Here is a 27,956-nt window from a genome sequence, read left to right on the forward strand (position 1 = left end):
ATAAACAAGACACGCCTCTTCCCTTGCCTCTTCTTCGGACAGACCTTTTTTGTGTACAGATTAACCAACCGCAGAATTAGAGGTGGTATGTAGTCCTAGTCCAGAAGAAAATGGGAAGTAGCTTTTTAGGTCTTGTGACCGAATACCGCGTTCGTCTAACTATGTAAACGAAGGAAATGCGCCGGCGGAAGCTGAGGGGGGATAGGAAGCAATGGGATCTTCGGACTGAAGTCGACGCGTAAATAACTTTTTGGAGACAATCATTGTCAGAAATAAAAAAAAAGCAAAGCAAAGAGACGTAAGAACGGCCAAGGGGTATCATCCTTCCTGTTCTAGGAAACTCCGATGTACCGCACACATGCTATACTTTTGAATCATAGGGTAAAACGAAACTTGCTGCTCAGTTAGACGCGTCATGTGAGGGACTGGTGATGCTGCTGCGATTTGTACCTTCACTGATGAAGGTGGCGACGCTGGTACGCTTGAAACTCTGCGCCGACGCGGTGTTTTCCCTTGGTGGAGGACTCGAGACACCAAGGTCGTAAGTCGGGCTGAATGGGCCAGATACAAGAGACAGATCGCCCGCACCATATCGCTCGCGCAGCCGCTTAATTTCTCGCAGCCGGTTGCGCCATGAAGATATAGACTCACCGCCGTCACGTCTAGCCCACACCTGCGAGAATACACTCGCATTGATGGCGAGAAGACGGCAATAGGCGGCAAGGTGCTTTCCGCAGAGGATTTTAGGCTCCACAGCAGGGGAGATATCGGGAAACCCAGGCTTCGACATCACCTGGACTTTGTAGTAGCGACTTTTGCCTTCAGGGTCAGAATCAAGGCGTCGGTCAACGAACGACGCCCGCGACTCCGGCGTGATGACGATGGCAACGTAGTTGAACTGTGAAGGAAAGGTTTCGTAGTCGTAAGGGAGGCCGGAGTCATTAAAGATAATGTTCACGTAGTCGTTTCCTACGTGCCGTTTTTTGTTCGCATAGGTCATGTCGATATCAGAAGCCTTAGGCATCATAGTCGTGATGTGGAAGACGAGCTCGATAACACGGTCTCTCCAGCAGTACGTGAATTCACCGTCCATATCGTTACTCCTGTCGAGGCCTCCAGTATTGAACTGAGCGCCCTTTAGACGAACCAGCGTGCCTAGATCGTCCAAGAAGGATGTATATGCTGCGGAGCCGATATTGTTGAGGAAGATGGCCCGCTCACAAGCTTGGCCCATTTGCCCTTCGCCAATGTATATTACCCCGACCTTATGGCCATCCACGGTGGCATTGCGATCAAAAGTTTCGATAGAACGTTTCGTCATTGGGTCATCTGGCAGTGGTATGGGCGGGTCGGTCAGGTTGAGGGGCGCAAAGAAAGTTTGGAAGATGTCGTCAGGCAGAATAGCCACATCTGAGGTGGAATGAAAATCTTTCGATTCGAGCTGAAGCACGAGAGGAACTTGATGGCGAGGTAGAGGAGCGAGCACGGGGCGGGTGTACATATACCGCGTGCCACAAGGCCTTCGACTGGTAATCATGGAGACGCCTGTCCTAGATGCCGTTTCAATGGTGATCAGGCTATGGCCGAGGATCCAAGTCTTGCTCCAAATTTCCCCGTCACTGGGCTTCGCGAAATTGTCGTCGCGTACAGTCTCGCCACTGTCGTTATAGGCCAGATTGTGCATCATATCGACTATTACGTGGCCCTGTTCCTCCATAACTTGCTTGCCTGAAGCGTCCGTGTATAGAAGCCTCTGAGTAATCCATGGTATCTGTTTGGGCCGGTCTTCCATCTTCAAACTGATGAACCAGAAGGTGATAACATGGTATGCCAGTGAATAAACGTACTGCGGCAGATCATCGGCAGCAGCTTTCGATCTAGATTGAGTGTGGCGGTCAGGCGAGGATGTAAAATCTCTCGATGGGCCACTGTGTCGCAGAGCCCGTTGAGTTCCCTGTGAGGTGCTCGTACTTGAGGCTCGGTCACGCTGGTCCCGTACATGCTGTATGTAGCGGAAACTGACGCCAAAAACCATCTTGAACTCTTCTTCACGAAAATTCTTGTACAGCTCTGGCATGCGTGCAACAAAAGTAAGGAACTCTAGGATGTGGATAGCGGTTGAGGGTTTTGTAATGATCTGGGACATCTTCTGTATGATGTTATCCAGGGACTTGGAGACGGAGAGTGGAATCTCGTGGCAGCAGACGGTAAGGGCATGGATGCACCATACGGATGTTCTGTCCCAAGAGCCAATGCCATGGAGAAAAGTTTTCACGACATCGTCCTCTTCACTCTTCTCAAAGTAGTCATGGTAGCTGAGCAGCACGGTTAGGATGTGGAAGAGACACACAGCCACATCCGCTTTTTTCAGCAGGGTGTAACTGGGCGGTTCGTGAAATGAGGAGTTGCGAATTTGCTCACAGACTACGTTCCGTAACATTCTCAACTGGGCCACGCAGCTGCGCACCAGAGCTTGGTTGGACAGCTGTGGCCCAAGATGGACGAGAACATAACTGTATATTTCCCAATCCGGAGCCTTTTGCAGCAGGGATATCACCAGCTCCAGCCATAATGTCACTTCAAGATCGAGAATGTCATCAGGCAGGGGGTACTCCTCGGGGTCGACATGGGAGAAGACTACCCGACTCGCTCGGGATGAAGGCTCCTCGGGAAGACCCTTTGGTCCCGGATACATCCACAACGGTGGCACCGGCTTTGCAACGCGCCCGGAGACATTTGCTTGCCGGCCGATGTTTCGGTTCAAGGAAGAATGGGGACTGCTGCCGGAGACCTTGCGCTGCTCCCTCCACGAGACTTCTTCAAACTTCGTACCGTCACTTTGTATTGCGTCCTCAGACTTCTCAGCCGCAAGTGCGGTCTCAGCTGTTCGGCACAGTACAGCAGCTATACTCTCTCCTTCGGACGAGGAGCTAACGAGCAGGGCGTGGTCCGACTCTGCGCGCAAACGAAAGAGGAGTTTGAGAGCGGTCAATCGTGCGTCACTGTCGTAGTAATCACACCCAACGATGTGGCGTAGATCCTCGTAGAGAACATGAGTTTTCCGAGCAGATTTAACGACACAACGGATGAAGAGTCGGACAAAAGCGGTTGCGATGACATTACAGGGCGAACCAAGAGGATGCTCGACAGGCCGAGGATTGAAGGGAGAAGAAACCATGACTGGATTTGGACCCGTATTCGAATTTTGCATCCTATATTTGTGATGCTCCAAACGTCTCCGTAGGACCTCGACAGGACCACCAAAACTGGCGTCGGAAGCATGCTCAATCACCTCGACGGCAAAATCCACCAGCTCCTTGAGAACCTCACCATCCTCTTCGGCTTCAATGTTGTCTAAAAGAAGGGCCGCGCATTGCAATACTGTGTCGCTCGGGCAGATGCTCTCCACTACTCCGTGCGTGTCCCGCAGGGTATGGATGCAAAGGATCCGAAGAGAGCGCGGCCTACTCCGGTCTGTCAGAATGCCAGATACGAGAGTACGACACGCCTCAAGCCAGGACTCGTTCGATGGGTAGAACAAACGTTCCTCAATATAGAAGCGGACCACGTCTTCCGCCATAGAGTCGTCCAGGCGACGTGACAGTTGCATTAGCAACTGCATGATCTCAGCTCTTTGAATTGATTCCATCTTGCGGCTGAGCCCAAGTAGGTTTCTGAGAACATTATAGAGGTCGTCGTCAGGGTCCCTTGTGATGCTGTCAGACCTCGGTGGAGCGGTTGTCATTTCAGAGTTTGGTTTGGTATCATTGTCAACTTCGCCTGTCGGAGTTACGGAAGCGCCGATTCCTCCTGCGCTAACCGCAGAGACTGCTGACTCAACTGCTCTTTCAGTTGTCCCTTCGTGCCCGGCGCATGTGCGAATGATTTCAATCAGATCAATCCAATTGGCCTCGTCCAAAAGTGTGTGCCTGATCCTTTCGTCTTCCAGTAAAGCACGGAGCAACCCAATGACTGCTTTTTCGTGATTCTCATGGCGTTCTTTTATTGTTGACCTCAACGCTGGAATAAGAAGGGACAAGGGAACTTTCGGGAGATCGTTCCTCGGGTCTTCAAGTAGGAGAATCTGCAACACCCGGATTGCTCCTCGAAAATGCGTGGAGTCACGAATCTTCACGTTTGATCCACTCGCCACGGTGCGTAGAAGTGCAGCAACAGCAGCCTGCCCAAAATGGGACCTGAAGAGATTGCAGAGCGCGTTCCACGTGATTTCCCGGAGGTCGGCAAGCTTGTAATAGATGGAGCATAGGACATCCAGACAGCGGTTCAGTGCGCTCAAAGGAATGTGAACATAGACAATGATTGTGTCAAAAAGACGGATGGCATTGGCGATATCTTCATGCGTATACGTCCTCTCGCAGATGTCCATGGTCTTGTTAAGCAGCTGATACAGGTCACTGTCGTTCAACAACTTCGAATTGAACCTGCAAACGTCAATGATATACTGGAATAGCATGCTCATATTGTCGCCATCCCCGGCGGAGTCTTGTGCAATCTTTTTGCCATCCTGCGCCTTGCGCGGTACGCCAAAGCTGTCTTTGGAGCAATCTTCGAGTGATTCCAGAACAAAAGCGACAATGAGGGCCTCGCAACCATCGATATTACGGCCGCCATTGGTGAGGGTGGAGATGATGTCTAGCCGTGAGTCGAGATATTTGGTGCCCTGGCGTAAACAAGCAGCAGCGAAGAAAACATTGCGCTCCACGACAGACAAATCCGGCAGCGCCGCGCACCCGCGTAGCAGCTTGTAACCCGCCGCCCTTGTCTCGCCCGCTTGTTCAGTCAGCACCAGATCGCTAGCCTGGGCCCATAGCGCCAAGACCTGGCGCACAGGATACTCTTTTAATATCTTGACAATCTGCTCCACCGCTGCTATTCTCAGCTGCAAAGGACGGCTAGAGTGCAGCTGGGCAACAAGATGATCCAGCTCCTTTGGGCCTCCCTGAGGCCCCTGGCCCGGTTTGAGGCCGCCCTGGGCAGGGACTCCAGCTGTGGGGCCGGCGGGGGCGCTTTGAACAGCATCGGAGGGTAAGAGGGCGCCGGGGACCGACTTGCGGGCGGGAAAAGCAGTGGTGGAGGAGAGTGCAGGTGGTGGAGTTGGGCTTCTGAAGCTGCCTCTCGTCAAGTTCCTGAAGGCGTTGAACAGAGTCGAGGACGAGGTACGACGGTCGGGCGTGCGAGGATCATCTCCCGACGACGACATATGTCTCGCCTAGCCGTCTACGGTATCTCCTGGAGCAGCAGGCGCGGTGACGAGGAAGACGGCGGTGGTAGGGCTGTGGCATGGGCAGAGTGGAAGACGATTCCGCCATCAGATCGGAGTAGCGGGCGAAGCGGGCAACAGCTAGTAGAAGAAAGCCATTGCGGTGAGAGGGAAAAACGGTAGTGGGCTCGTTTGCGATGGAGACGGAGAAGGAAAGGCGGAGGAGGGTTGTTGCAAGTCTTGAACAGGTGAAGTTGGCGCGCCAAGCATGAAAAGATGGGGTAATTGGCGTTTGGTGATTGTGGCGCCTGTGGCTGGTGCTCGATGATTTTCGAGCTTGCTCGACCCATCCAAACAAGCGGAGCAATCCATCTCCTCCTCCACCAGCCCGCCTGCCCACCTCTCTCCTTCTCTCCCTCAGACATCCGCGCAGACCCTTCACCTTTTCCCGACTTGCCGGCGCCCGCGTCTTTCTTTCACCATGGCTGCCAATGCTTCGCAGATTGCGCAGCTGCTGCAGGCCAGCTTGGATCCGCAGCAGAACAAGCAGGGTAGGTTGCAGTCTTCTCTGTTTACTCCCCGCTCGGAAATCTCTAGGTTGGACAATGCAACTGCCACCACATCTTCTTTGGGAAATAGAAGGCTGACTCTTCGCAGCTGAGGCCGCTATTGCCCAGGAACAGGTCAAACCAGGTTTCTCTCTCGCTTTGTTGAACATCGTCGCCGAATCCAGCTTCCCGAATACCATACGACTATCGAGCGCACTTTACTTCAAGAACTTCATAAAGCGGCATTGGGTGGACGCGGATGGCAACCACCAGCTCCCCGAGAGTGAGGTCAGCGCCATCAAGAGTGAGCTTATTGGTCTCATGGTCTCGGTACCCGCCAATTTGCAGGCGCAACTGGGCGAGGCCATCAGTGTCATAGCGGACAGCGACTTTTGGCAGCGCTGGGATACACTGGTCGATGACCTCGTCTCGCGCCTCACTCCAGATAATGCGACTGTGAACAACGGTGTTCTCCGAGTTGCCCACTCCATCTTCCGACGCTGGCGACCGCTGTTCCGCTCCGACGATTTGTTTACTGAGATCAACCACGTCCTCTCCAAGATTGGCGCTCCCTTTCTGATACTACTGGAGCATACCGATACAGCCATCGCCAAGTCTGAAGGCAATGCACAAGCCCTCAAAGACTATTTCACAACGCTGGACCTGATCGTGAAGCTCTTCTACGACCTGTCATGCCAGGACCTTCCTCCAGTTTTCGAGGACAACCTCGGTCCTATCTTCACCTTGCTTCACAAGTATCTCGTTTACGATAATCCGGCGCTACATACAGATGATGAGTCCGAATCGGGAATTTTGGAGTACGTCAGGGCAGCCATCTTCGAAGCCTTGATGCTCTACCTGCAGAAATATGAGGATGTGTTTGCCGCACACCTTCCCCAGTTCATCGAAACAACGTGGAATTTCCTCATGTCGGTCGGACTGGAGACTAAATATGACATTCTCGTCAGCAAGGCCCTGCAGTTTCTAACGACAGTGGCTGGCACTCCTCACGCCGAGTCGTTCAATCGCCAAGATGTACTTGTTCAGATCATCGAAAAGGTCATTCTTCCAAATATCACACTTCGTGAATCCGACATAGAACTTTTCGAAGACGAGCCGATTGAGTTCATTCGAAGAGATCTAGAAGGCGCCGATAATGACACAAGACGACGTGCGGCAACGAATTTCCTGCGCCAACTCATGTCTCGCTTCGAGGATCTCGTCACAACGACATCCAAGACGTACATTGATGGGTTCCTGAAGCAATATGCTAGCAACAAGAACGATTGGAAAGCCAAGGACACTGCCGTTTACCTGTACTCCGCGATTGCGTCGAAAGGAACCGCCACTGCCGCTCAGGGTGTCTTGTCAGTCAACCCGAAAGTGGACATTCTCGTTTTCTTCCAAGAGAACATTGCCACAGATCTGTCATCGAGCGACGTTCCCGAAATACTGAGAGTGGACGCAATCAAGTACATTTACAACTACCGCAGCCAGCTGTCTCCACCTTTATGGCGGGCTGCCTTTCCCTTGCTCGTACAGCAGCTCGGCAACCCCAATTATGTTATCCACACGTACGCTGCCATAGCTGTAGAGCGTGCCCTCTTCATGACCGACAAAGACCGACAGCCTATCATTCCTCGTGACGACGTTCTGCCACACGCGAAGGATCTGGCGACACATCTTTTCGCTCTGATCACCAAGAATACGGCTCCAGAGAAGATTCAGGAGAACGAGTTCTTGATGAGATGTGTGATGCGAGTTCTCATATTCATTCGCGAGGGGGTGTTGCCGATCACAGAGATTGTGTTGAACAATCTCATCAATATCATCAAGGTCATCCGGCACAATCCCAGCAACCCAAGATTCCAGTATTATATGTTTGAAGCTATAGGTGCGTTGATTCGCTTCGCGGGCCCTTCGCAAAGCTCCCTGCTTGAGAATAAGCTATCCGATCCCTTTTCTGCCGTCCTCAAGGATGGTGTAGACGAGTTCATGCCATATGTATTTCAGCTCTTCGCTGCTCTACTCGAAGCGAACCCCTCCGGCCAACTTGCGCCGTATTATCAAGAACTGCTCTCCGCCATTATCCTGCCTCAGGTATGGGAATCGAAGGGAAACATTCCGGCCCTAGTCCGTCTCCTCACGGCTATGATTCCCCGGGATGTGCAACGAATCGTTGAGAAGAAGCTGGTTGAGCCCATATTGGGTATCTTCCAGAAGTTAATTTCTACTCGCGCGCATGAGGTCCTCGCTTTCGATCTGATCGAGCATATCATTACATATATCCCTCTCGAAGTTCTCCAACCGTACTTCGTGACCATCATCAACCTAACGTTGACCCGTCTGTCCGGGTCGAAGACGGAGACATTCCAACAGCGATTCATCGTCTTCTACCATTTCATATCGGCGAGACAAGATAAGGGCATGGGAGCAGACTTCTTCATCCAGTTAACGGATGAGGTACAACATGAGTAAGTTCCATGCTACGTTTAGCATGAAACGACAGTTAACACCCGTTCCAGTGTATTCAAAGGCGTCTATTTAAGCATCATCCTTCCCGAGACTCAGAAGCTCTCTCGTCCCATCGACCGCAAAATAGCTGTCGTCTCTTACACAAAGACCCTCACCGACTCGGAGGCGTTCGTCTCCCGCTACCCCAAAGGCTGGGGCCTCACCACACAGCGGCTCCTGGAGCTTATGGTCAACCCTCCTGTGCCGCCTACCCAGGACGACATCATCCCGGATGCTGATGTTGACGAACTCGGTTTCGGTGTCGGCTTCACCCCGCTCAATACTTGCAAGAGGCCGCCTAGAGACCCGTTCCCGGAGGTCACGGATGTGAAGTCTTGGGTCGGGACGTATCTGAAGGAGGCCGACACGAGGCATGGGGGAAGGATTCACATGCTGGTGGAGGAGAGGCTCAACCCGGACGTTAAGGCTGCATTGACGGAGTATCTGAGGTGAGCCGGTGAGGGGTAAGGAAGGAAACTCAGTAGGGCGCCGACGGCTGGAGCACATTTGGCTAGGTGGTGGCTCGTTGTCCGGCTACATGGTTGACGAGGCCTCGCTGGAATCTTTTCGACAATCTGTGCTGGATTTGGGTCCGGCTAGATGGATAAGAGATGGAGCTTATGAACTGCCTTTCGCGAAAAAAACGAAGTTTTGGGTAAAAGGAGGAAGTTCGGACGTGTGGAACGGATTTCATTGATACCAAGGTACTGAAGGATGAAAGGGAGCGACATGCATAATAAGGAGTCCGTGTATAGTCGTGTAGTGCATTATGTTCAGCGAATTTCGAAATGTAAAGTGGCTATCTTTACCTTCCGTTCCTGTTGGGAAAACGATTTAGCGACGCAGCAGTCTGAATAACTCAGCCCATTTTTAGCACGAACAGCATCCGGCGTCAATGATGAGACCGTGGTATTTTTATGTACAATCTCTTGGATTGCCCCACCTGGGTCCAAGCTCCAGCCTTCGCTTCTCAACACCAGGCGGGAAGTTGACACTCCATCTTTAAAACCCGCAACAACCCCCGCATACACCCCATACCGCAGACTGTAAACCGACGCATTCCAAATACAGACGAAGCAAGAACACGATTATAGCCATTCCTTTTCCTTCCCCCGGACGGGACGCTGTTTACCAGCTATAACACGCCATGTCGTCCTATATCTCCAACCTCCTCACCAACACCACCTCCCGCTACAATTCGCTACGGCGACAGCTTCTCTCCGACGAGACTGACGGCGACACCGAAGATGATTCGCACATTTCGCGCGTGCTGCGCGCGTATTACACCGAAAAAGGCCGTCCGTTTCCACCATGGCTTCCTCCGGACCCCAAAGCACCTCAAGCCGCCCCCGCACAGTATGCGAGCTCAGCAGGACGGCAACAGGGTGGCACTATGGGTCGCGGCGGCGGCCTGAGTGACCTTTGGGATGCGCCCCAGCAGTCGCAGCAGCAGGACCCTATGTCACTGAGACGAGGCCAGGCACGGGGTGGTGGAGGCCCACGAGCATTCCAGGGGCGGCCAGGCGTAGGAAATACATTCGCGCCCGAGTCGCAGGCTCAGGGTAGACCGCTCCCAAGTCAAAGAGCGGGAAGCTATCAAAACTCACTTGCGGGGAGCAATGCAGAGCCGTCACCGCCTCCGAGCTCCGGCTCTGGGTCTACAGCACAAGAACGATTGAAGGCCAGGCTATGGGGAAGGTCCACCAGTCCCGCTCCAAGCTCGTCGTCTACAAGTAGCAGTCCTGCACCGCCTCCTAGTTCGGGCGCGAGACGAGGCCCCTTTGATCGACCTGGGCCACAAGGAGGAGGCCGACCACCTTACCCGGAAGACCGCAGCGGCGGGTACCAGTCAGGCGGTGGAGCACAACAGAATCAATACGGCATGGCGGCGAACTCGCCATGGGCCGGGAATGAGGACCCCTATGCGCCTGGTGGTGGTTACGGTGGAGGATCACAACGTCCACCCCCCGGGAGAGGGACGCCAGGAGGGGGTCGCATTGGCCTACCCAGCGGGCCGCGCATGCGTCCGTAGCTGATAACTATGTTTAAGAAGTTCCCTGGTTGATGTGTATTCCCGCATCCGCTGGGTTGGCATGATCTCGAGCTCGGAGTTATTGGGTTACGTGGGTAAGCGGGTATTGCAAGCAACGAAACGGCACGTATCTCCTTTTCTTTCCATTCGGCGTGTGATAGACACAGAATATCCTTCTAGTAATATGCAGAGTATCTACAACCTTCTCGATGTCCCTTCTAAACTTCACATGCTCATTCGAGTGACGCGCCACCATTGTATAGATGGTCCTCATCCCTGCAAGCGCCTTGCCCCGCCACACCTCAGTCGTCATCCCCCGGATTGTCCGCAGCTGCCTCCGCATCGACTACATCTAGCACTCCTCAAGCACTCCTCTCGTATTGCTAACCGCACTCATGACTGCTCTGCCTCGTTTGGTGTCATTCCAGCTCCTGGGCGCAAAGTAGCGATACTCACCCCCTTCGAGGACAACACTGTTTCGGAGCTCTGTCCGCACACCTTTGACCCCGCAACCCTATGGCGTCTCCAACAAACCCCCGAAGTCCCTCCCCGTCCGCTTCCTTCTATGCTCTCAGTGACGATGAGGAGGGCGATTATAACACTATACGGCATTCTAGCAGTGGCCGTGGCGTGAAGTTGCTATACTCAAAGAGCAAGGCGAGTGAAGCAGCTGTCCTGCTTAGACAGAGTTAACCAAGCCAGCACAGGTCTACATACATCCCACGCCTTCCGCAAGGGACAACATTCCTGGTTTCATAGCATTAATCGAACAGAAACCTGGAGTGAGCTCCGGCGGAGAACGGCCCACGTCGTCTGCGTCGACCAAAACCATCGACGCTTCATCGCTGTTGCTTGCCTGGGTCCCAGAGGCTTCGTTAGGAGATGCTTTTGACACATATGTCAAAGTGGATTTGTCCGACTCCTCATCTCCGCCCAAGCAGACTTATCTCGTTCCGCCGCCACCCATCACTACGTCTCATGGAAGCTCTGCTGGTTCTTATGCTTTTGCTGTCCCTTTGAGTGAGGTCTTCTCGATACTGGTGCGTCCTCCGAGCCTGGGTTGGTGGTTTGGTAGCATCGTGATCAATACACGAGCTGGCGATAGTTTCCCTCCTCTTTTCTTTCACGACAGCGAATGCCAGTCCACCATATTGCAGCGCAAGAAGCTGGCACGTGAGAGTTTTGATCCTTTCGGGGATAGTGGAGGCATGTTCTGGGGCGGTGATGAGGTTCTGCGATGGCTCAAAAGATATGTCACAGTGGAGCGGTCCGGCGCAGACACCAGTATCTATCTGATCAACCCGACCGAGGAGGACAAGCGATCCTTTGGAAAGAATGCGCCAAAGATCACTGGCTTTGATTCAGGCAGAGTTGGCGAGGCGTCTACGACCCAGCCATCAGCGAGGAGAGATGGAGGGATGGATCCGGTTACGAAAGCACTCAAAGAAGCTCGGTGGAACTTCCTCGAGAAGTTTAGCCAAGTGACTGCATTCACGAGAAGGACTGCCCAGGCTGTTGCAGACAATCCGAAAATACCACCTCAGGTTCGACGCTTGATGAAGAACCCAGAGGTGCAGACACTGCAGGAGGAGTTCGACAGTGCAAGGGTGTACTTGGCACGATGGGCCATGGGTATCGCCGAGCAGAGTGAACGAGAGCGAAATCAAAGAATATGGACAGCCAAGGATGTGCTCGCCATGGAGTCCAGCGATGTGGGAGATTTTGAGATCCTGGACATGGAGGCGGATAAACTGTCCCTGGAGGAACGACGAAAGCCAGTGACCATGAAAGAGTGGAAGGGGTTCTTCGATAAAAAAGGAAGGCCTTGTATTACGCCTGAGGAGGTCAAGAACAGAATATTCCATGGCGGCCTCGACCCTGACGACGGTGTCCGCAAGGAGGCGTGGCTGTTCTTGCTAGGTGTCTACGATTGGGATAGCTCAGAGGAAGAAAGGCAAGCCAACATGAACAGTCGTAGGGACGAGTATATACGTCTCAAAGGTGCTTGGTGGGAGAGAATGGTCGAAGGGAACCGACCTCTTGAGCAGGAAGAGTGGTGGAGGGAACAGAAGAACAGAATAGGTATGCTCTATCGCATCCATGGTTTGATCCTTCTTCAGAGCGCCCGACTGACTCTTCCCCATTCTATGGGGTCCGGACCATAGAAAAGGATGTGCATCGAACAGATCGAACCGTGCCCATTTTCATGGGGGAAGACATTCCGCATCCCGATCCGGATTCGCCTTTCGCCGATGTTGGGACGAACGTGCATCTTGAGCAAATGAAAGACATGCTCCTAACCTACAACGAATATAACAAGGACCTTGGCTATGTACAAGGCATGAGCGACCTTCTCGCTCCCATCTATGCTGTTATGCAAGACGACGCCGTAGCTTTCTGGGCCTTCGTCAACTTCATGGAACGAATGGTGAGCGATGTTGGTCACCTGTCAGAGCTTTGTCTAACATGAATCAGGAACGTAACTTTCTTCGCGATCAATCTGGGATGCGTAAACAGCTTCTCACTCTTGACCACCTCGTCCAGCTAATGGATCCGAAACTCTACCTCCATCTCCAACAAGCCGACTCAACAAACTTTTTCTTCTTCTTCCGCATGTTGTTGGTATGGTTCAAGAGGGAGTTTGAATGGGTTGACGTTTTGAGGCTTTGGGAGTCTCTATGGACCGACTTCTACAGCAGCAACTTTCACATCTTCATTGCCTTGGCGATTTTGGAGAGACACAGGGATGTTATCATGACGCATCTCAAGCACTTTGACGAAGTCCTCAAATATGGTGAGTCGTTCCTGTTGTAAACATGCGGAACTAGGACACTGACATCCACTCCAGTCAACGAACTCTCTGGAACAATCGATCTAGAGTCTACATTGATCCGTGCTGAATCCTTGTTCAAACGATTTCAACGAACAGTTGAGGCAATCGATAAAAAGCACAATTTCCCCGCCCCTCCTCGAGCACGGCAGCGTAATTCTACTAAGTCGCCGCCGACGTCACCCGGGCCATCCTCCTCTAGTCCCCAGGCCATTACCACAGGAACCGACAGGGGCAAGCAAACCGCGGCCGAGTTTGAGAACGAGACCCGGGTTATCAGCCCTGAACTTCGGTCGTTACTAAGCAAAAAGGTGGAAAAGCTAGACAAAAGTGCGATTTCATAACAGAATCTTGCGGGCTGGCGGAGATTCTCCCTCAATGTCGACCTGAATTTTACTGGCGCATATACAGGGCTTGGGTATTTGGGGTTTGGTGTTGGGCGTGTTCGGATTCGCACTTAGTCCATGTTATGGACAAACCCGGTAAGGGGTCTCGGGACTCTCATTCTTTGATTTATATCCTATTCAGTGCTAGACAGGATTTCCTTCTTCGGCAACATTATGCATGGCTACTTATCGAAGGACTTATGGCCCCTGTGTGGTCTGGAACAACGGCTTCAGAACTTCCCTCAACGCTTCGTTCCTCCAACCCTTCCACTCTCTATCCAATAAACCCCAAGACTCCTCCGCATCCACCACCCCGTCCCTAACATAATAACTCCCCTGCAGTGCCCAAAGCGCCCAATCCCCATCATTCCCCTGAGCATACTCAACGATGCATTTCAGATAATCATAGTCCTCCTTATTTGCCCCGATCCCATTCTGCTCCGCCGGCCCTCCAGATAGCTGCGTACCAAACTCGGACAACCACAACGGACCCGTATACGCTTTCTCCTGCTCCAAAAGAAAGCCCGTGAACGCGCCCACAACAATGTTCCTCCACGCCCAGCAGTTGCGCGCAGAAGCGATCCACGGCGGGGAAAAGACATACTGATGCCATTCCCAGACCAACTTATCCGCAAAGCCCGACCGATCGAGCGGTCGACTACGCAAGAAAGTGGCATCCGTCGACGACAGCGCGCCACCGACAACGATCAACAGATCCGGATTCGCGCCATGCACAGCCTGGGCGCCTTGTCCCACGAACCGGTACCAGTCGTCCCGATTCTGCAGCACGGGCGTCTCGCGAATCTCGTTGCGCAGGCCTATACCTGCGACGGCCGGGTGCGAGGCGCTGAATTTGGCCATGGCGGCCAATCCCTTGAGCCAGTTCTGCGTGTTGAAGTTTCGCTGGTTGGCCTCGAAGTACGGCTGTCCCTCGTCCCACCAGCCGTTGCCGTCGGTGAGGTTGCAGCACCAGGAGGCGCGGGAGACGTGGTTGTCCAGGAAGACGCGGATGCCCTTGGAGCCGAGGGCGTCGATGACGGTGGCGAATGCGTCCTGCACGGTTGCGGTGCGGATCCAGGGGTTGTTCTCTTGGATCTTCGTCCAGAGTTGCGCGACTTGCGAAGGGTCGGCGACGTTGGCGCGGGATGCGAGCGTGGAGAAGGAGTCGCTGACTTTGAGGTCCGGGGACAGCGCCATGTCGATGGAGAAGGTCAGGCGGACGCAGTTGAAGCCCGACGAGGAGATGATGCTCGCGAGGGAGTCGGCCGAGGCGTGCTGCAGGCCTTCGGGAATGTGGGATTCCATGTGCCCGGCCCAGTTGATGCATTTGAGTTTGAAGCGTTTGTTGGTCGAGTCGAGGATCCAGCGGGAGGATACGTGGAGGGGGAGGAGTTGGGAGAGCGTTGGGAGGGCGAGGGTCGCCAGTGTGGATAGCGTGAGGGGTCTCATTTTTTGTGGTGGATGATGTACTTCTTACAGCAAGACCGACGTTGAAGGTGCTTGTCAGACGGGTGTATGGCCCTGTGCGACCAAAAGTAAGCCCTTTGGCTTTGGCTTATGGGATTAGAGAATCCAATCCACTGTAACGCCAAAAAAATGTTGGTAGTGCATCCAAGTTCGACGTCTTCGCATCGTGCTCTAGGATGAGACTCTGACTTTATAACCAGGACTAGTACCCTGGTCGGTGACATAAGACCTTCTCTTTTCGGAATACTCAGCCTCGTGTTTCGCTCGAGAAATTTCCCATCAAGGGAGGCCAATTTCCTGACTTCCGAAGGCCATCCTGGAATTTAAAATTCGGACTTCAGCAACAGTGAGCACTTGACCTCGATGGTTTCAATGCGCGCAAACGCGATCGGAATGCATTAAGGCAACCAGGTGAGCAGAGAACTGGGTTGTTATACTTTCTTGGCTCAGCCGTGCTTCCAGAGCTCATACGTGCTGTAGGTAATTCACTCTGTCTTGACTGGTACGTCTCGACCATCGGGCCATACGGAGCGTCCATGACAACCCGTAGTAGTTTGAGAATGGCACCCTTCCGACAATGAATCAGGGATTTTCGTGTCAAAAATAGATGGCGTATTGAATGTGGATCAAACGTGTTTCCCGAGCCATACTGCGCCTTCACCACGCCAGCAGAGCACTGAACGTCCATTCCCAGAACCGACAATGGGAAAATCTCCAGAGGCATACGTTGATTCGAGCTCCGCAGACCCACCCGGGTCGTCACGCCAGATCTCAATACCCGAAAATATGCCCGCCTGGCGAGCCATACCTGTCACACGTAAGGCCTGGTCCAGGTCGGCAACTTCGAAAAGAACAATCTTCGCTGCCACATCTCGAGCGATGTGGAGTAGTCGAGGGTAGAACCTGTCACCTTGGTCGAGGTCCTTGAGTCCATGGCTGGGAGGTGGTACCAGTGCAAGCTGTGGTTCGAAGCAGCGAACGGAGCGCGTAGTTGTCTTCCAGTACTCCGATGGCGAAACGTAAGGCGGATTGGAGATGAGGATGTCCCATGTTGAAGACTTGTGCTGGCTCTCCAGTGCTGACATGAGCTTCGGAATCTCATGATCATAGCCTTCGCGTGCATCGTCTAAGACGTCGGCTCGCATAAAACTGATCTTGTTCCCAGCGGTCGGCTTCCCTTGACTCCGCAGTTTTGCGAGATTCGATCGAGCCAGTTGAATTGCCTTCTTTGATATATCTACCCCAAGGAGTTCCAGCCGTATATCTTGATGCTTCGAGAGCTCGTCTTGGAAAAGAAGCGGTATGCAACCGGTTCCAGTACACAAGTCCAAGATGCGTAACTCGGGAGGGAGAGATTTGGACTTTCGCAGGAGGTGCACGAGTTGCGTTATGGAAGCTGCGGTTTCTTGTCTACCCTCCTATGTCAGCCGCAGAACCGAACATTGAGTTGTCGTACATAGCACACCTGGGAATCAATACCCCTGGACGGCATTCAATCTCAAAGTCTCCAAAAAACTCGGTGCCTAGTATGTACTGCAGAGGCTTCCCGGTGGATCTCTCTTGGACGAGCTTCTTCAAGAGGGCGGTCCTCTCCGTGATATTCCGCGCTCCGGCATGATTTTGGATGTGTTCACAAAGCCATCGCAGCTCGTTTTGGGCGGAGCGGAGATCGCGGCATGGTCGCAGCAGTAGAGGCAATAGAGGATCTATCAGCCTAGCTGCGCGTATGAGCGATGTGGGCAGCCGGGGCATATCAATTGCGGCGTCATGGTTGGCATGTTGAGATGATGGTCATCAAGTTCTCCCTGCCCGGGAAAAGCTCTAAGTTGTCTTGGCGGTCGCAGATCTATGGTGGTGAGAGTTCACTGAGCTTTCGATTGCACGTTCTATCCCACCATCATTGATTCAAACCTATGGACGGAGATCGCTTTTGATGTGATTTTTGCTCTTTGCTCCAAGCGGCATGCGGGATTCCTTGGATGCGAGAGGGGTACCAATCTTCCGGCACCGTCAACTTTTCGTTCGGTTTGCTCCACACCTTAAGAGCTAATAAAAGCCTCGGACCCAATGGACGATGGCCGGCTATCGCATAAAAATCCATGAGGACCGTGTGCGGGGGGGGGTGTAAACAGACCTGGGGCAACGAACAAGCGTCCATTCAAGCTTCCCCGTCCCAGCTGTCAATGATGGAGAAGGCTCCTTGACGTCGAGATTCTGGTGTCTCTGGTTGATTCTCCTGTCTACAGTACATATGCATACTGCCGATGTACACTACAGACGCTTGCAGCCACTGTGGTGTCATGTACTCCGTATACTGCTGCGATACATTCACTGGAGATGCAAATAAGCTTTTCCGGCCCTGGCTAGTGCGAAACAAAGTCTCCGCCTCCACCTTCCAAGGTTCGCTCGAAAGATGGGCTGTGTACCGCTTCGATGATACCGACGCTTATGACTGAGTTCATGACTAGGTGGCTGTCGTGGTTGACTACCCCTCATGATGGCAATTGGATAGCGTCGCCATTCCTCCAACTCCTCCACATCACAGCTGAGCGCAAATGTCCTCCGACCGGCCTTTCTTCGACATTGACCAGAGTTATCCCACTCCGTACTCAGCTGGCTGCTCCATCAATTCTGCATCCAGGAGCCAGGAAGCTATGCATAGAATCAATATGGGTCATGTACCCGGTCAGACTGCAACCAACAAGGGCAATCTCGACGTATACGGCTCCCTTCCTCCTCAAGATCTTCCCCACATCCAGATTGGATACACGCCAAGTTTATACCCGCCCTAGGCCGGATCGACGTTGGCGTTTTGTGGGGTCCCCACACGTGAGAAGGCTGGGCCCTTGACAACGGGTTCGGCACTTGGATAAATGCACCTCACTCTAACGGGCTGGGCAACTGGACTTCGATCCCTATAAGGGTCCGTGGAAGCAGGTAACAATGCTCCACCCAACGCCTGTCCTCGCTCCCACTGCGTGGTTATCGAAAGCATGGCTCCTACCGTTTACTCATGGCGAAGCCATTGGCGACTGTTCCTGGCCATTGGAGTCATGATTCTGTCGCCTTTTCAGTACGGAATCGACTTTGGAATGATTGGTGGCCTTCAGGCCATGGTGCCTTTCCTCAAGGTGCGTCAAATTGACATCTGAATGGCAGATTTGCCATCTGACAGTGGCGCAGATATACGGTTACCAATGTCCACGAGCGAAGTGCCCAACAGGATGGAATATCCAGACTGAACGACAGCAACTTATCTCGTCTCTTATGACCTTGGGTGCTTTCATCAGCTCTGCTTGTGCCGGTTTAGCAGCCCACAAGCTGGGTCGGCGACAATGTCTCTGGGTGGCCTGTCTCACCTGCGCTGTCGCGAACATCATCATGATGACCACTACGTCCATTGCGCCCCTTTATGTGGGCCGCCTGATCATCGGGTTTGCCAATGGATACTTCATGACGTTTTCCCAACTCTACATTCAGGAGAGCAGCACGGCAGAGTATCGTGGTCTGTTCTTGACGGGATTCCAATTCTTCACTGCATTTGTAAGTCCTGGATACGGTATTCAGAGTTACTCTTTCTGACCAGATTAGGGTACCTTGATTGGCACTATCGTCGACTGGGCCACAGCCCGAAGGCCAGACAAGTCAGCCTACCTCATCCCTCTCGGCCTCATCTATGCCGTTCCGCTCATCTTGAGCATTGCTATGCTGTTCATTCCCGAGTCGCCGCGATGGCTCATTTTGCAAGGAAGATATGATGAAGGCAAGAAGGCTCTTGCATGGCTGAGACCCGAAGGTTATGACGTTGATGCCGAAGCGAGTGACATCCACGCTGCCATCGAACGGGAAAAGGAGACAAGTTCAGGTGTGGGTGTGATTGACATGTTCAAGAACCCCGTGGATAGACGAAGGACTTGCCTTGCTGTGGGTGCCGTGTCTCTCCAGGCTGCCTCCGGTGCTATGTTCCTCATTGGTAAGTATATTCGACCCGCTCCACAGGAATGCAACCGATCTAATCATCGAGGATAGCGTACAAGCAATACTTCCTTACGATGGCGAAGGTCACCAATCCCTTTGGTATGAGTAACGTCCTCAGCTGTATCGGCATCATCGCCATCATCGCCAACTCTCTTATCATCGTGAGGTTCGGCCGTCGTCGCGTGCTCCTCATGACCGGTCTCCTCGTTTGCGGCTGTCTTCAACTCATCATCGCGAGCGTATATCACCGCCAACCCGGCACCAAGTCGACAGGTATGGTCATCGTCGCCCTCTCATGTCTCTACATGTTCAGCTACAACGGCATGATTGCGACATATGCCTGGCTCGCGGGCGGCGAAATCCCTACTCAGCGACTCCGCTCGCATACGTTTGGTCTTGCTGCGGCTGTGGGCTTCGCGGGCGCATGGCTCACTACATTCACTGCACCGTACTTCATCAACCCCGCTTCTATGGGATGGGGCGCAAGATACGGATATATCTGGGCCCCGTCATGCTGCATTGCCGCCGCTTGGGTGTTCTTCTTCCTCCCCGAAGTCAAGAACCGAACCCTGGAAGAGATCGACGAGATGTTTGAGGCTAGGCTGCCGGCCAGGAAGTTTGCCGCATACAAGTGTGTTGGCGTCTTGGCTACCGTGGATGAGAGTGCTCGCAAGAGCATCGAGCATGAGAAGGATATTGAGGTTGTGAAGAATGAGAAGGTTATGGCTGAGACTGTGATTTCCAAGGAATAGGCTGAACTAGTAGTATTCACGGCTCAGTTGGCCGGCGACGGTGCGGGTAATTGGAGAGAATTGGAATGTCGCTGGAGCCAACTTTGGACCATTCCAAAGCCACGCGGGTTATAGTATTATGAGATATGGATTATGCTCTTGTATCAACCCCTGAGTCCGTTGTGATTGATGTCATCAGTGAGGTGAAGTGACCCTTGTCCAGGTAGTCCAATCTTTGATCCGTTTTGGCTTTCTACACAAGCTCCTGGGCGCGTGGCCGCTGAGAACCACTTGGGTCTGTACTACACAGCCGCTGCGATTCAAGCAATCCCATGGAGTACTGGCTAGGATGCTGCCGAATATTTCCCTGGAGGGTACTGCCCGCCCGCCAAAATGGGCTGTACCAGACATGGATGGTGCTGGCATGAGCTGGGCGGTCATCCTTGGGCCGTGTTTCTTTGAATTTGAATTCCGGTACAGGGAGGATTTAAGATCTTCTAGTTCGATATCCATCAAACATGCAACTTGTAAAATCCTCCGCCACAAGATGTTGAATACTTACATGCGACCCTACGAGCAATACAACCAAGAGCATAGCTGGGGACTTGGATTCATCCAAAACGATCAAGCTGAAATCGTCAGTGACCACTACATCCAACGGCCCAGTGTGAGGAAAGGTCCACCCCGAAATCTACGCATCGCACATGGCTCGCGACGAAAGGAAGTCCTTTCGACGACGAATCCTGGTTCGCCATTGTAATTTCGCCGTACCTTGGATTCCCGACCGGCGTGGGGTTCCGAGAGCTTAAGCCTGTCGTTCACGAGTTCAATTCTTGACCGTCGATTTGACCGGATTGATTTGAACAGGTTGATTGCGCACGTCCTTGCCGTATCCTCTAAGGACTCTACATTTTGGTGGGAAAGGATGTACTCAGGGGATTCGCGGCTTTGATCTGCAGGGCGAATGACCTCCACTTCGAGATGTCGGAGTAGCGAAAGCTTAACCAACTCTTCCATGGTAGAATCTGGCTATACATGTACGAACTCGTTAGCATCGAGGTGCACGGATTGATGAATTCCAGGGGGCAGGCTGAAACTTACCCAACTATATGCTCCTCCCTTGTAGTCTTCCATGGCGACCTTGATATTTACTCTTTAACACAAGGTGCAGTGTTCGACGACGTTGCGCACACTCTCCACATCCCATCCTGTAGATCTTGGAGAACAGAGGATCAAATGCAGCTTCCTCAGGGTTGGACCATGCCTGTCTAGAATGGGATCCCAGATCCCATTTATGTTCCAGCAGCGCATGCTAGCCTCTCCTAGTTCTGTCAGGCCGTTGATACTAATCAAGAACTTCTCAACCACAGATACGGAATCAGATTTCAATGCCGCGTCCGGGTAGTGGCGTGGAAAGGAACCACACGAAAGTGCTTGGAGCTGTGCTACGCTCCTCGCATGACATTCGCCGAGATTATTAGTCGTCGTCGCTCTACATTGAACAGCGCTTGCAAAAACGGTGAGGAGGGAAGACAATCTGGTCAGTCAGCGCAATGGCAGATAGTGATTACTCTCGACGGAAATCTCCTCGCCGAGTTGTCAAGTGTGCAGTGAAAAGTCTGGACAGTTCACCTTTTCGTTTACTTGCCCCGTGAGTACTTCGCCATGAGGTGTTTCATGTTCCTGGTTCCTCCAGCTCGGTTCCTAAACGCTTGGTTCTCGGTGGCGTTACGGTTCTAGTCGTCTTCTGAAGAAGCTTGCTCCTGAATCCAAGGGAAAACGCAAAAGTCCGATGTGTATTGAATAAGACGCTACACACAGTGCTGTAGTACTGTGATGGAGATCGCTGTGATGGCTGAGGTGGGTACGGTGAGAAAGTTGCAATTGCCCGACAGCTGTGAGTAATAGTGTAGTCCACAGCTCTGGAGTACCTAGGTAGCTCCGCCAGAACGGCCAATCACAGCTAGTCCAATCGTGACGTCGGTGTAACGTGTTAGGTTAGACGCCGTACTAACGCTACAAAGCAACCTCACCTGAGGGTGCATGTGAGGTCGCGCGCGGGGTCAGGACACGAGATAATGAGACCACCACCCAGAGTCCACTAGATGATATAAGCCCTGCCCAACTCTTTGAGTGTCTCCATTTACGTCTTAAAAGATGAACAACACATCCTATTTCAAACATTTGAAAGAATCTCGATTCAGTTGATTCACTTACTATCACAGCGTCTTCCCCATCATGCCAGGCGATTCGGACGGCTCTGCGTTGGTCCGGGACTTCGAGACCATCAACCGGGAGGACATAGCTATTGTTGGGGGTAAGAATGCCTCCCTAGGCGAAATGATCGGTGGTTTGAAGAGCAAGGGAGTAGTCGTTCCCCCAGGGTTCGCCACAACATCAGAGTGCTACTGGAACTTCGTAAACTTCAACAACATCAAAGATAAACTCGGAAATCTGATCCAAGTATGGCAATCAGGCAAGGCCACTCTTGCAGACACTGGCAAACAAGCTCGCGACCTGTTCCTCAAGGGGGACTGGCCTGTTGAGGCCAAGGATGCCATCATATCGGGCTACCGTCGGTTGTCAAAGAAAACCGGACTCGAAAACATTGCCGTTGCCGTACGTTCCAGTGCCACAGCTGAGGATCTCCCAGGCGCAAGCTTTGCTGGCCAGCTTGAGACGTTTCTGAACATCTCGGGCGAGCAGGCCTTGCTCACCGCTTGCCGAAAATGCTATGCCTCATTGTTCACTGACAGAGCAATCTACTACCGACAGACGAGAGGGTTCGACCACATGAAAGTCGCATTGTCGGTTGGCGTCCAGCAGATGGTCCGATCGGATCGTAGCGGTTCTGGCGTCATGTTTTCCATTGACACAGAGAGCGGTTGCGACAAGATAATTCTCATCAACGCGGCATGGGGTCTGGGGGAGAATGTTGTCCAAGGTACTGTCAATCCAGACGAGTACCAGGTCTTCAAACCCTTTCTCGACCGTCCTGGAGTGGTACCCATTATTGAGAAGAGGCTGGGCGACAAGGAAAGGAAGATGATCTATAGTGAGGGTGAACAGACCACGAGGAACGTCCCTACATCGAAAGCGGAACGATCGAGTCTGGTGCTCAATGACGAGGACATCCTGCAGCTCGCCAGATGGGCTTGCACGATCGAAAACCACTATGGCGGACCCATGGATATGGAATGGGCCAAAGATGGTATCACCAATGAAGTTTACATCGTCCAAGCTCGACCGGAGACGGTGCAATCTGCTCGGAAAGTGGGAACCTTCCACGAGTATTCGGTGGCCGACAAAGGCCAGACACTGACCACTGGCTGCTCCATCGGCGATGCAGCGGTGGCAGGACGCGTATGCGTCATTGAATCTCCTACGGATATTGATTCATTCCTTGACGGATCGATTCTGGTAACCGAAACCACAGATCCTGATTGGGTTCCTATCATGAGAAAGGCAAAGGCCATTGTCACTGACCAAGGAGGTCGCACGTCGCATGCTGCCATCGTTAGTCGAGAACTGGGCATCACTGCGGTGGTTGGCACCGGCAACGCCACGTATATCCTCCATACTGGCCAGGACATTACCGTATCCTGCGCAGAAGGCGAGACCGGTTTCGTCTACGAAGGCATAGCCAAGATTAGCTCCAAGACAGTGGACGTTTCCAAATTCCCGCGCACAAAGACAGAGGTCATGATCAACCTAGCGGACCCGAGCGCCGCGAATCGTTGGTGGCAATTGCCATGCGATGGCATCGGTCTGGCGCGAATGGAGTTCGTCGTGAGCAATCATATTCGCATCCATCCCATGGCGCTGGTCCACTTTGATCAGGTGAGAGACGACGCGGTCAAGGCAGAGATTGAAAAGATTACCACAGGGTACAAAGACAAGTCACAGTACTTTGTGGACAAACTCGCACTCGGTCTCGCACGTCTATGCGCCGTGGCATATCCAAAGCCGGCCATCATTCGACTGTCCGATTTCAAAACCAATGAGTATGCAAATCTCATTGGCGGTGCTCAATACGAGCCACAGGAAGAGAACCCAATGATTGGCTGGCGTGGAGCTTCCCGATACTATTCTCCAGGTTACAAGGACGGGTTTTCTTTGGAATGCAAGGCTATCAAGAAACTGCGAGAGGAATTGGGGTTCGAGAACGCCGTGGTCATGGTTCCATTCTGCCGTACCGTCCAGGAGGCCATCAGGGTCCAGAACGAAATGGGAAACCATGGGCTGAACCGCGGCGAGCATGGGCTGAAAGTATACGTCATGTGCGAGATCCCTTCGAACGTGATATTGGCGCACGAATTCGCCAAACATTTCGACGGCTTCTCCATTGGCTCCAACGATCTTACACAGCTCACTCTCGGCATCGACCGTGACTCGGGAACACTCGCAAGTCTGTTCTCCGAACGCGATGAAGCGGTCAAGTGGTTGATAGCACAGGCCATTAAGAGGGCTCGCGAGGCTGGACGCAAGATAGGACTCTGCGGACAGGCTCCTAGCAATGATCCCTCATTTGCGTCCTTCCTCGTGGAGTGCGGCATCAATTCCATCTCTGTGAGTCCTGGCAGCTTCCTTGCGGTGAAGCGTAACGTTGCCGCAGCGGAAGCGGAAGCGAAGGGTACGTCGGGTGGTGCGGTGGAATCGTAAGGTTTGGGTCTCTGTCCAGGTACATGTACGAGTATTTCACGGGCTCATCCAAAGGCCCCTCTAATTTACAGACATCCAAATATCATCATGCCATTCCGACTCCTTTCGTGTCACCGTGCAAAATACCATATGGAAGTGTACGGGAGACAGTATCCACCGCCCTATTCCAATCGGAAAGCGTCTCCCGACCACCCATAAGCCCTCGCCAAACGCCGCCCATAACGCCTCCCCACGTGAAAAGGGACCTTGCTACTCGGGTGCGGTTCGTGAAACTGAATGCTCCTTTCCACGCCTATATCCGAACCATTGACCGCAAAGTTCCAAGCCGACCCATGCAACCTTTCTGCCGAGAAGCCCACAGTGACCATTGCGTGCAGGAAATCGAACCAGGAGATTTCGCCCGGTAGGTCGTGATCGGCGGAATAGAAGAGTGACTTGAATACTTTGTAAGCTCGCCTGTCGACACGAAATACAGGTTTGGTGTCGACCGTTTCGTGTGGTATGATAGAGGCGCCTATATCCTCATCACGTGCGGATGACGATTCTCCGCGTGTTTTCAGCTTGTCGGGCTTCTCCGCCGTGGAGAGGCGAGCAAAGACACCCGTGATTTGTTTCGATTCGTCATGGTCGATTCTGTTGGACCTAGGCCATGATCTCCAGATGAGATGAAAAGGAGCAAGTACTTATAGTAAATAAGTGCATGCTACACATGCTTGCTCTATTAATTGTACATAAGATAGAAGCTGCTAGATAACTCTAACAGCCCCCCTGCAGCGAGAGCTTCTAGAGAATTAATGGAGCGTTGAAACGATAAATGTCGAAAGGGCACTCCTGCGTAGGAGGCATGAACGCAGGCGGACTACCCTAGGATAATAGGATAACCCCCTTAAAACGATGACTATCTATTAGGTCGAAACGCAGCTCTACGGAGGAGGCTTGAAAAAACGGTGCTCCTATTCGAGGAGACTTAAAACGGTGCTCCTAATCGAGGAGGCTTGAAACAGTACTCCTAATTAAGGAGGCTTAAAACGGTGCTCCTAATTAAGGAGGCTTAAAACGGTGCTCTACGGAGGAGGCTTAAAACGGTGCTCTACGGAGGAGGCTTAAAACGGTGCTCTACGGAAGAGGCTTGCGGGACGGAGGAGGACTAACGCGATAGCCCCCCTAAAACGTAACTAGAGTTTACACCCCTGCTAAGGTAGATGACCTAGAAGCTAAACTGCGCAGCGTTGGAAAACGAGGGCTTATAACCTGTTAGACCTAGGCTATAATCTCTAGATAAGATAAAAAGGAGCAAGTACTTATAGTGAATAAGTGCTTGCTACACATGCTTGCTCTATTAATTGTACATGAGATGGAAGCTGCTAGATAACTCCAACGGATTCCAGAGAAAGCGTGGCGATCGTAGATCCCTTCGGACACTGTATCCTGTTTCTCCTTCTCCACCCAGGGAGCGGTCCGCTGGATCGTCCGCGCACTGTCGAGCGAATTCAAAACCAAATCGTGTGGCGACTTGCGGCTGCCGCTGGCCCTGTAGTGCTGATCCAACTCCTTCCATACCGTATCCAGATTCGATTCGGCGGCCCGAGCGGCCTCAACGGTCTTCTTGTTGCGGCGTCAGTGTATTGGGTATTGGAATTTACCGTCCGTAGGATCCGCGTATTGATACAGCGATGACCTCTCTAGATTTAGGTGCAGGATGGGCCGCCAGACGCCGAACGTTTGCGCATAAGTGGACAACAGCTTGTCCTCGTTTTGATCGACGCCATCTTCGATTTTGCGCGCCCAGGGCTGGAAGAAGTGGAGTTGGTGCAGGCATTCCGAGACGGTAGAAAGGGAAGAGAGATGGCTGGCTACCCAAGGCGAGATGGCCGCTTTCACGGCGCGGTCGTGCTCAAGTGAATGGCCGATTTCGTCGGTGATTGTGTGGAGGCCGAACAGGAAGAGTTGCTCGTCGTCGAAGAGCATCTGGAATAACGGCATGATGCGGTGAATGCCGTGATCCGGAGGTGCGGGTCTGTACACCAGGCCCATTTTCAAGGAAGACAGGCCATTCTGTTGACGGTGGCAGAATTGCCGGATGGGCGGCGAGGAGAAAAGGCCCTGTTGGAGTATTTCTATGAGACCTTTCTTGGCAGCATCCAATGTGAATCTCAAGTTCTGGAATGCTTCCATGAGATCGGCGGGTAGGTCGTCTTCCGGCTTGATCTTGCTTGCATGTCGTGACAATAGACTCTCCAAGTCTTTGACCTGCTTGACGATGTGGTCAAATGTGGCGAATCCCAAGTACGATTCAACCACAACTTTGTCAACTACTATGTTCCAGAAGACCGGTCGCCCGGGTTTCGTCTGCGACGGATGTTTCCGGCCATACGCATCTAGCAATACCTCTGGCCGATGAGCTGCCCAGTCTTCCATGACCTCCGCAAAGTAGCTTGGATCCTCGCGCAGAGCCCATATATGCTCTTCTCTCGCATCACACTCAGCCACTGTCATGGCTAGCAAACGTTTGATATCGAGACGCGCAGGCACCCGATACGGAGCCTCTGCTGCCATGATCTCAAGGGAGGTAACATTCTCCTGCTGGCCATGCGGCGGCCCAGGGTTAGGCACGACTTCGGATGCAATTAAGGGCTCAAGATCCTGCAGGAGAAAACGACAGCACTGGACGACAGGCGCTGCTGGATCTCGAGTGCCACCAGACCATGGCCAGGATGCATACCCAGGCCATTGTTGAGGAATTCGAAAATCATCTCCCCGTCGTCCCAATCAACCAGGTCCCCGTACGTGTCGGGCGTGGTCCGACCGTGGAAAAGCATCGTAAATCCGTTAAGGAATCCCGGTTGAATGACTCTCGTGATTTCGCCCAGGCGGGCCTGCTCGAGATCAGAGTGCACGAATTCGTGGGGCTGGTGTCTCCCACGAGAATGCAGGAGGAGCAGAAGCGACTTCGTCTTGAAGAGATCCTCCAGGTTAATGTACGGCCATAAATAAGCGTCTCTGTTCGTTGACTGGCGACGCCAGGCCTCTACGTCGGGTCGATGCTGGGTTGACATGTTGGGCCATGCCTGCAGGAGTATCTTCTTTTTCTGCGAATTCGTTTTCTTGGTCCAGCGCTTGCGGATCGTAGTTTCATGCCGTTCTAGGATTTGTTGCAGGGTGTCGCGATCTTGGAAGAGGCGTGTTGTGTACTCGCGAGCCTTTTGGCGGACTTCGCTGGGCGAGGGACACCAGGACGGCCGCATGTGTGCGGGCATGGACTCCAGTAAGGCCTGTTCGTAGTCGTCCATCTTGGTCCAGCCTAGAATGGTAGAGTCGAACCAAGGCCGTATCGATCCTGTACTTTTCACGTAATGTGTCAAAGGGCCTTGAATAAAGAAGGGGTTGATAAGCTGTCAACTGTTCCCTGTAAGGAACGGCAAACCCGTGTGCAGCTGATAAGAACCTTACGCAGCTCAAAAATTAAACTCGAAATCGGGTTTAGAAAAGAGATAGGTAGCGCTGGTTACTTTCCTGAGATGAAATCAGGGTTTTGGAGGAAGGGACTCTGGAATTGGCCTCGAGTGCAGAAGGGGCTCGCCAACAGA

General features: G+C 52.8%; 9 protein-coding genes across 9 annotated transcripts; 5 read left to right on the forward strand and 4 right to left on the reverse strand.

The window, feature by feature from the left end:
• Window positions 1-90: 90 nt before the first annotated feature.
• EI97DRAFT_132093 (uncharacterized protein) lies at window positions 91-5,469 on the reverse strand. Its single transcript, XM_033793128.1, has one exon. It carries the CDS (start codon window positions 5,219-5,221, stop codon window positions 401-403), a length of 4,821 nt encoding a protein of 1,606 aa, XP_033651791.1. The 5' UTR covers window positions 5,222-5,469; the 3' UTR covers window positions 91-400.
• Window positions 5,470-5,593: 124 nt separating this feature from the next.
• EI97DRAFT_495482 (Cse1-domain-containing protein) lies at window positions 5,594-9,092 on the forward strand. The gene is made up of 3 exons (XM_033802433.1): window positions 5,594-5,772; window positions 5,879-8,243; window positions 8,295-9,092. Exons 1-3 carry the CDS (start codon window positions 5,703-5,705, stop codon window positions 8,734-8,736), a joined length of 2,877 nt encoding a protein of 958 aa, XP_033651792.1. The 5' UTR covers window positions 5,594-5,702; the 3' UTR covers window positions 8,737-9,092.
• A 153-nt stretch (window positions 9,093-9,245) lies between these two features.
• Window positions 9,246-10,531, forward strand: EI97DRAFT_435351 (uncharacterized protein). The gene has a single exon (XM_033798837.1). It carries the CDS (start codon window positions 9,431-9,433, stop codon window positions 10,313-10,315), a length of 885 nt encoding a protein of 294 aa, XP_033651793.1. The 5' UTR covers window positions 9,246-9,430; the 3' UTR covers window positions 10,316-10,531.
• Window positions 10,532-10,637: 106 nt separating this feature from the next.
• EI97DRAFT_422773 (GTPase activating protein) lies at window positions 10,638-13,489 on the forward strand (the record flags this gene model as incomplete). Its single annotated transcript, XM_033797098.1, has 5 exons — window positions 10,638-10,972; window positions 11,023-12,397; window positions 12,481-12,752; window positions 12,791-13,109; window positions 13,164-13,489. The coding sequence occupies exons 1-5, from the start codon at window positions 10,832-10,834 to the stop codon at window positions 13,487-13,489; spliced, it is 2,433 nt and encodes an 810-aa protein (XP_033651794.1). The 5' UTR covers window positions 10,638-10,831.
• A 240-nt stretch (window positions 13,490-13,729) lies between these two features.
• EI97DRAFT_381774 (cellulase family protein) lies at window positions 13,730-14,980 on the reverse strand (the record flags this gene model as incomplete). The annotated part of the gene is made up of 1 exon (XM_033795816.1): window positions 13,730-14,980. One exon carries the CDS (start codon window positions 14,978-14,980, stop codon window positions 13,730-13,732), a length of 1,251 nt encoding a protein of 416 aa, XP_033651795.1.
• A 644-nt stretch (window positions 14,981-15,624) lies between these two features.
• Window positions 15,625-16,750, reverse strand: EI97DRAFT_381852 (S-adenosyl-L-methionine-dependent methyltransferase; the record flags this gene model as incomplete). The annotated part of the gene is made up of 2 exons (XM_033795821.1): window positions 15,625-16,408; window positions 16,464-16,750. 2 exons carry the CDS (start codon window positions 16,748-16,750, stop codon window positions 15,625-15,627), a joined length of 1,071 nt encoding a protein of 356 aa, XP_033651796.1.
• A 1,141-nt stretch (window positions 16,751-17,891) lies between these two features.
• EI97DRAFT_132213 (general substrate transporter) lies at window positions 17,892-19,815 on the forward strand. The gene is made up of 4 exons (XM_033793129.1): window positions 17,892-18,129; window positions 18,182-18,541; window positions 18,590-18,971; window positions 19,028-19,815. The coding sequence occupies exons 1-4, from the start codon at window positions 17,992-17,994 to the stop codon at window positions 19,726-19,728; spliced, it is 1,581 nt and encodes a 526-aa protein (XP_033651797.1). The 5' UTR covers window positions 17,892-17,991; the 3' UTR covers window positions 19,729-19,815.
• Window positions 19,816-21,773: 1,958 nt separating this feature from the next.
• Window positions 21,774-24,411, forward strand: EI97DRAFT_435354 (phosphoenolpyruvate synthase). The gene has a single exon (XM_033798838.1). The coding sequence runs from the start codon at window positions 21,946-21,948 to the stop codon at window positions 24,367-24,369; it is 2,424 nt and encodes an 807-aa protein (XP_033651798.1). The 5' UTR covers window positions 21,774-21,945; the 3' UTR covers window positions 24,370-24,411.
• A 119-nt stretch (window positions 24,412-24,530) lies between these two features.
• On the reverse strand, window positions 24,531-27,626 carry EI97DRAFT_451823 (uncharacterized protein; the record flags this gene model as incomplete). Its single annotated transcript, XM_033800374.1, has 7 exons — window positions 24,531-24,913; window positions 25,671-25,830; window positions 25,867-25,974; window positions 26,083-26,160; window positions 26,197-26,386; window positions 26,417-26,984; window positions 27,035-27,626. 7 exons carry the CDS (start codon window positions 27,624-27,626, stop codon window positions 24,531-24,533), a joined length of 2,079 nt encoding a protein of 692 aa, XP_033651799.1.
• Between the last annotated feature and the right edge of the window lie 330 nt (window positions 27,627-27,956).

Source organism: Westerdykella ornata (genome assembly GCF_010094085.1).
Source record: "Westerdykella ornata strain CBS 379.55 unplaced genomic scaffold EI97scaffold_21, whole genome shotgun sequence".
Classification (NCBI taxonomy): Eukaryota; Fungi; Ascomycota; class Dothideomycetes; order Pleosporales; family Sporormiaceae; genus Westerdykella; species Westerdykella ornata.

Excerpts from the sequence above, each read along its gene's own strand:
- EI97DRAFT_435351 (XM_033798837.1), top strand. The coding sequence starts at position 9,431 with ATGTCGTCCTATATCTCCAACCTCCTCACCAACACCACCTCCCGCTAC.
- EI97DRAFT_132213 (XM_033793129.1), top strand. The coding sequence starts at position 17,992 with ATGGCTCCTACCGTTTACTCATGGCGAAGCCATTGGCGACTGTTCCTG. Across the intron at positions 18,542-18,589 it reads TCCAATTCTTCACTGCATTT|GGTACCTTGATTGGCACTAT; the intron begins GTAAGTCCTGGA and ends TGACCAGATTAG. Across the intron at positions 18,972-19,027 it reads CGGTGCTATGTTCCTCATTG|CGTACAAGCAATACTTCCTT; the intron begins GTAAGTATATTC and ends CATCGAGGATAG.
- EI97DRAFT_435354 (XM_033798838.1), top strand. The coding sequence starts at position 21,946 with ATGCCAGGCGATTCGGACGGCTCTGCGTTGGTCCGGGACTTCGAGACC.
- EI97DRAFT_495482 (XM_033802433.1), top strand. The coding sequence starts at position 5,703 with ATGGCTGCCAATGCTTCGCAGATTGCGCAGCTGCTGCAGGCCAGCTTG. Across the intron at positions 5,773-5,878 it reads TCCGCAGCAGAACAAGCAGG|CTGAGGCCGCTATTGCCCAG; the intron begins GTAGGTTGCAGT and ends GACTCTTCGCAG. Across the intron at positions 8,244-8,294 it reads ACGGATGAGGTACAACATGA|TGTATTCAAAGGCGTCTATT; the intron begins GTAAGTTCCATG and ends CACCCGTTCCAG.
- EI97DRAFT_132093 (XM_033793128.1), bottom strand. The coding sequence starts at position 5,221 with ATGTCGTCGTCGGGAGATGATCCTCGCACGCCCGACCGTCGTACCTCG.